This window comes from Cherax quadricarinatus, chromosome 5 (assembly GCF_038502225.1).
Source record: "Cherax quadricarinatus isolate ZL_2023a chromosome 5, ASM3850222v1, whole genome shotgun sequence".
NCBI lineage: Eukaryota > Metazoa > Arthropoda > Malacostraca > Decapoda > Parastacidae > Cherax > Cherax quadricarinatus.
The window spans coordinates 20,085,272-20,092,771 of NC_091296.1; the positions used below are offsets into that span (position 1 = coordinate 20,085,272).

At 36.8% G+C, this 7,500-nt stretch overlaps 1 protein-coding gene across 7 annotated transcripts in view; it reads left to right on the top strand.

Annotated features, from left to right (window-relative positions):
* LOC128684814 (pyruvate dehydrogenase phosphatase regulatory subunit, mitochondrial) overlaps positions 1–7,500 on the top strand; it is a 170,181-nt gene that overhangs the window by 125,406 nt on the left and 37,275 nt on the right. For all 7 annotated transcript variants that reach the window (XR_011394107.1, XM_070100929.1, XM_070100927.1 and 4 more), the window contains exons 15-16: positions 3,599–3,778; positions 4,992–5,192. Coding sequence is in view for 6 of the 7 variants with exons in the window: in XM_070100929.1 (XP_069957030.1) it covers positions 3,599–3,778; positions 4,992–5,192 (381 nt within the window). In the remaining variant the exon portion in view is untranslated. The remainder of the gene's footprint in view (positions 1–3,598; positions 3,779–4,991; positions 5,193–7,500) is intronic.

Genomic DNA, 7,500 nt, shown 5'->3' on the forward strand with positions numbered 1-7,500 from the left:
CGATATCTCAAAGGCAATGGGACCGGACAACATCTCCCCGTGGGTCCTTAGAGAGGGAGCATATATGTTGTGCGTGCCACTTACCACAATCTTCAACACGTCCGTGGAAACTGGGCAACTACCTGAGGTATGGAAGACGGCAAATGTAGTTCCCATTTTTAGAAAAGGAGACAGAAAAGAGGCACTAAACTATAGACCTGTATCATTGACGTGTATAGTATGCAAAGTTATTGAGAAGATTATCAGGAGGAGAGTGGTGGAGCACCTGGAACGGAACAAGAGTATAAATGCCAACCAACACGGATTCATGGAAGGCAAATCTCGTGTCACAAACCTTCCGGAGTTTTATGATAAAATAACAGAAGTAAGACACGAGAGAGAGGGGTGGGTTGATTGCATCTTCTTGGACTGCAAGAAGGCCTTTGACACAGTTCCTCACAAGAGATTAGTGCAGAAGCTAGAGCATCAGGTGCATATGACAGGAAGGGCCCTGCAATTGATCAGAGAATACCTGACAGGGAGGCAACAACGAGTCATGGTACGTAATGATGTATCACAGTGGGCACCTGTGACGAGCGGGGTCCCACAGGGGTCGGTCCTAGGACCAGTGCTATTTTTGGTATATGTGAACGACATGATGGAAGGGTTAGACTCAGAAGTGTCCCTGTTTGCAGATGATGTGAAGTTAATGAGGAGAATTAAATCAGATGAGGACCAGGCAGGACTTCAAAGAGACCTGGACAGACTGGACACCTGGTCCAGCAAATGGCTTCTCGAATTTAATCCTGCCAAATGCAAAGACATGAAGATAGGGGAAGGGCACAGAAGACCACAGACAGAGTATAGGCTAGGTGGCCAAAGACTGCAAACCTCACTCAAGGAGAAAGATCTTGGGGTGAGTATAACACCGAGCATGTCTCCGGAAGCACACATCAATCAGATGACTGCTGCAGCATATGGGCGCCTGGCAAACCTGAGAACAGCATTCCGATACCTTAGTAAGGAATCGTTCAAGACACTGTACACCGTGTATGTCAGGCCAATACTGGAGTATGCAGCACCTGTTTGGAACCCGCCCTTGATAAAGCACGTCAAGAAAATAGAGAAAGTACAAAGGTTTGCGACAAGGTTAGTTCCAGAGCTAAGGGGAATGTCCTATGAAGAAAGATTAAGGGAAATCAGCCTGACGACACTGGAGGACAGGAGGGTCAGGGGAGACATGATAACGACATATAAAATACTGCGTGTAATAGACAAGGTGGACAAAGACAGGATGTTCCAGGGAGGGGACACAGAAACAAGAGGCCACAATTGGAAATTGAAGACACAAATGAGTCAGAGAGATATTAAGAAGTATTTCTTCAGTCATAGAGTTGTAAGGCAGTGGAATAGCCTAGAAAATGGCGTAGTGGAGGCAGGAACCATACACAGTTTTAAGACGAGGTTTGATAAAGCTCATGGAGCGGGGAGAGAGAGGGCCCAGTAGCAACCGGTGAAGAGGCGGGGCCAGGAGCTAAGACTCGACCCCTGCAACCACAAATAGGTGAGTACAAATAGGTTAGTACACACACACACACACACACACACACACACACACACACACACACACACACACACACACACACACACACACACACACACACACACACACACACTCACTCACTCACTCACACTCACTCTCTCACTCTCACCTTCTCTCTCACTCTCACTCTCTCTCACTCTCACTCTCTCTCTGTCTGTCTGTCTGTCTGTCTGTCTGTCTGTCTTAGTACATATTAGCTCTTCCACTTGTTCCTCAACATGGAAAAGTTTCAGGCATGTGATAAGATTTTTTATTCAATGTGTGTGACTAAACTTATTAAGAAGTTGTCTAGAAAACCTATGGGCCCCTCAGTTTTGAGGAAAGGGATGGACAAACTGTATTTCTGACAAACAGATTTCTTTTGATTGTATAGGTGATGTATGGAAAAATTACATTTCAGTTAATGAAGATTTTGTATTAGGTGAAAAGGAATTCATTGTTGATCATGGTCTTACAAAGGTCATTAACCAAAAACAGTCACTCCCACTTCTTGCCTATATATAACTCTGATTTGAGAAAGAGGGTGAGAACTTTCATTACTTGACTCCTGGGTCGATATTCTATCTGAGATTTTCTTTGTCTTATAAAAATGCAAAATTAATTTCTCATATCTTCTTTCATTTATATTCTTAATTGTATATAGTATTTGTTCTATCCCTGTCTTATTTTGGATCTTATAAAAAATAGTCTTAAAGTTTTTTCATTTCCTAGTCTTAAACTTTTGTCATTGGTTCTTCTGTGTACTTCATATTGTAAATGTCATCTTTACAATAGCTTTGTCATAGATTATATTTTTTCTACTTTCCTATAATTTGCTAGATATTCACTTTAGCTGAAACCATCAGTAACTTTGTAAGCTTTTTAATAAAAATTTCTTCCTGTTTATTTCTCTTAATAATAAATATTTAATTTTTTTCACTATGATTTGTTATCATTCCTGAGTACTGTTTTTGGGTAACCTGTGGCCATTTATTTTCTCCATTTTATCTTTTAACTTAGATTGGTCTTGATGCTCAGTTCCTTAACTAGTTTCACTTTTTTTTCCATCAGCTTTGCCATACAGGCATATGTATATTTTTGGTTTTGTTTTATTTTCTTATACCTCAACTACAATAAATCTGTCTTATTTTTAGTTAATTTCTGGTCTATATCTTCCCTATTTATTGTATCAACTGTATTATCTTGTGTACTTCAGTCTCTTGTAAAGATTTCTGTGTTTTTCAGTTCTTTTTCAAATTTAAATTCTCCACCCATGTAATTTTTTTGCTGTTAATTCATCTGCTTTTGTATCTTCACAGATACCAATGAAACTTTCATCATCATGACTGTCTATGTGGTTTTCTAACTCATCAAATTAGGTGAATGCAGCTATGTAGTGCATGTGTCTTGCACTTGATAGACATTAATTGCATTTCCACCTCTTCTTGTGTTGAATGACCACATGAGTTTTGTGCTTCACATGAATACAGTAAATAGTAAATCAGTGAAACAGTATCCATCGCCAGGTCACCTTGGCTTGCTTCTTACCCCATGCAATGCTTCATAAATTTGCTTTCACAAGCAACTTTCATAAATTCAATTTTTTTTTTAATTTCTAAGGCATCATTATTAAATCAGGTAAGAACACTTTTCTGGTGTATCTGAATATCATTCACTTCCCTATCCCTTCTCTTTCCTTTTTTCTTCCTTACTCTTATGTCCATTTCCCTTTTTCTTATCCCATGTTTTCTCCATCTGTCTTTGCCTTTTGTATACATTAATTTTTCTTTGTTTCCTTTTATTTTCTACTTTTTGACCTTTTATTCATATCTTCCAGCATTCTGACATTGTCAGACATTTTTAAATTAATTTACCTTTATCTGAAAATCACATTATCCAGTTCCTCTGTTGTAAGAAGGAAGCTTGTGGCTTGTGAAGGCTTTCCCTAATTATTTGATTAATTTTTAGCTGTATTGTCATGCTAAGCACTAATTTTTCTTGTATCACTGTGTTGATGTGATGTTTTTTCTTTTGCAGTATGCACTACATGTTTACAACAATTTAGTATCTGTGGGGAAGAAATACAACATGCTTCATGCTGGCTATTATGCAATGCGCTCACTAAGGATTGAGAAATTTTATGCATTTTGGGGCCAAGACTTGGACTCGACAACTACTCCTCTTGAATGTGGTCGAAGCTTCAGAGTTAAACTCAATGTTAGTTTCTTTAGCCTGTCTTACAGTGAACCATTTCATAGTCAAAAGGTTGACCACAACCTCTTGGATGAACAGAGAGCAAATATGAATGTGATAGATTTTGTTGATGAGCAGTCTTGCAAAATAGGAAGGATGCCAGATAATTCTACAAAAGTAAACATAGTATTCATATACTGTAATTGTGTAAGGGTAAGAAGGATGAGTAGTAGTAATTAAGAGAGTAGGAAAGCCATGTGTACTTAGTAATTATGAGGGCAGGAATGATGAGTGTAGGAAGGTTGAGTTTAGTCATTATGAGAGTAGAAAAGTTGAGAATAGGAAAGATTATTGTAGGCATTATGAGGGTAGAAATGATGAGTGTAGGAAAGTTGAGGATAGGAAGGGTGAGTGTAATCATGCAGGAAGGAAAAATGAGTGTAGTATTGATAGTGGAAGGAAGGATGAGTGTAGTAATAGTAAGAGCCTTTATTATATTATTAGAGATAAATAGGAAGGACACTGATTAAAAATGGTAATGATATTCAGTATTAAAATTTTATTAAAATCTGTTTTAAATAGTAAAATTTTTAGTATTACAGTGGTAAAATGAACTGTTACATAATTTTATAATTAATTCTATGACTACATTAATATTATGTATATTTCTATCTAACAAAGTTGTAGTATAAATATCAGGGAAAACCTCTCTGGCAGACTGGAACCACTCATAAACAGAGGACTGTGTGGAACAATAACAAATGTAGAATAGAATTGTTGCACAAATATTTTGGGTACTTTTGTTTTTTTTTAATCAGTCTTAATAATTGTAGATATTGGATTTTTATTAGCAAATTGGCAAAGGCTGGGTAACCCCAAGGAAGCACATTCACCATCACTCATTTTCTAGCTGTCTTTTCAGAAGTGCATGGACAAATTCAAATGATCCTCAAAAGTGCAATACCATACCCAGCGCAAGCACTGTAATATTTTAAACATGTGGCATGTTGGGACGTGCCATATGTCCCCACATCCCTAAGGATGTGGGGACAAGTGGCAGAGGAAAGACAACATCAGATACAGTACGAATATGGATGATATAGATAGGAATCTGTATGCTACTTTAAAAACACTTCTACTTATTCTTTATCACACCTGTTAGCAGAAGGGGACTAGTTAATCTACCACTTGGTATGTGAAGTGTAAAGTTCTAATGCTGTTCCTCATATATTGGCAGAAAAACATAGACTTCATTGGTCGAGAAGCATTAGAACGGCAGAAGAAGGAAGGTGTAAAGAGATTATATGTGCAACTAAAACTCCAAGATCATAACCCAGAAGTGGATCCATGGGCATGGGGTGGTGAACCTATATATCGAGATGATGTTTTTGTTGGTGTCACAACCACCACTGGTTATGGCTTTACACTCAATAATCTGGTAAGTAATAGACATACAGTGGACCCCCGCTTAACGATCACCTCCAAATGCGACCAATTATGTAAGTGTATTTATGTAAGTGCGTTTGTACGTGTATGTTTGGGGGTCTGAAATGGACTAATCTACTTCACAATATTCCTTATGGGAAAAAATTCGGTCAGTACTGGCACCTGAACATACTACTGGAATGAAAAAAGTTCGTTAACCGGGGGTCCACTGTATAAAGATTGAACAGTAGCACTTGTAAGTTGTAGTAGGTGATGAAGGCTTTAGTAATGTCTTGCTGCATCAAACATCTATTAATTTAAGGATAAGGGGTCTTAGCTTTTTATGACAAAAAAAAAGGTTGTGAACTTGAAGCATAATAGGAATGAGAAGAATTTTTTTTTGAATACTGGCTGTTGTCCACCGAGGCTGGGTGACCCGAAAAAGAAGAAACAAAAGTTTTTCTTGTTTATACATTCAGTAATAATGACAAGAATATTATTTATAAAAATATAGATCAAATTAGTTATGAATTTTTTTAAGTTGCAGTGTGATGATAGTTCAACACTGCTACAAAATCCTTAATGTGCACAGCTTTTCAGGCTGAACTAAAATTAAAACAAACTCATATTTAAAGTTATACAGTATTCATTGTATAGATACCAAGTCCTCAGTTTAATGGACTGATTGGCAAGAATGAGTGCCTGATGATGATGATTGTGGTAGATGGAGATGAGATTTTTTTACCGTGACTGTAACAGTAACTGACACTTCCGTAACCATTGGACTTCGTCTGTTGTTTATGAATCAGCTGACCCAGCAGATTTTATCCAGTATTTCTAAAATCAATTAAGTTGAGGTCCATTAAACTCAGGATTTACTGTACTGTAATTATGTTTTAACATGTTGACATTATAGAAACCTAATAATAGCAATAACTGCTGTAATGCTAATAAACGTGAAAATTTTGGCCATTAATGATTGTGCACATTTGAAAAAAACTTGGATTAGAGGTAACAGAGTAATATTATCCAGTGGAGTTTCATAAATATACATGGATTTGGTATTGACAGAATAGAATTTTAGCCTGTCTTAGTTTGTGTATTTGAAACTTATACATGTACTTTAATAATGATAATTTTGCAATAATAATAATTTGTCATTATATAGTACGTATACATAACTTAGTTTATTGGCTTCAAAATATAACTGTAGTATAAACATTTTTGATTATATAAATAACAATAAAATGTGATGTGATAAAGTTTTGTATACCTGGTAAAACATAAATTACATAGACAATTTACATAGTTTTTAACACACCAGCCATCTTCCACCTAGGAAGGGTGACCGAAAAAAAGAGGAGAAACATATTTGTTTCCATTCATTCACTGTTTTGCCAGACATCAAGATTTTGTGACATAAAATTCTGTTGGAGTTTGAACAAGGTAACATGAAGGGATTCAGGAGAAACCGGTTAGATGAACTTGTGTCTTGGAGGTGGGAAGTACAGTGCCTTTGAAGAAGGGGTGATGTTGCAGTTCAGAGAGTCATCTGAACTATGAATACAGCATGCTTTGGTTAAGATAGTGATTAAATGATGGTGACTGTGTTTACTCTTTTTTTGGGTTACCCTACCTTGGTGGAAGATGGCCAATGTGTTTTAAAAAATTAAACATTTAAGTTTGTTTAGTTTTTGTATAGTGTTTACTGTTTTAGTAGAATATTAAAAAATTTTGGCTCCTTTAGCTATATAGTTTCTACAATCTACTTAGATTATCAAAGGTAAAGTATGTGATGCCCATGGGTTTTTTTCTTAACTTTAAATTAGTAAGGTGGTACTGTATAATCAAATTTGATGTATAACAGAATGAAGGTGTGTGTAGCATAGATTAAATTTTTTTTAATAATTCTGCAAAAAGTGAATGCAACTACATTATTATCAGTGGTGAGACAGTGAGTTTCTGTATGTGAAAGGGTGAATAGATAATTACTGGAATCTGTTGATGAGCTCAAACACTGGATGTGAATTTGCACAATGACATTTGTAAAGTAAAAAGACACAAGTGCAACTAATGTGACATTTTAGTGTGGCAACGTTTTGCTCTGCAGGAGCTTTGTCAAGCCGTAACGGCTTGACAAAGCTCCTGGAGAGCGAAACGTTGCCACAATAAAATGTCACATTAGTTGCACTTGTGTCCTTTTACTTTATGTAATGTCGGTAATTCTACCAAATATATATTACCTGGAGTTTACCTGGAGAGAGTTCCGGGGCTCAACGCCCCCGCGGCCCGGTCTGTGACCAGGCCTCCTGGTGGATCAG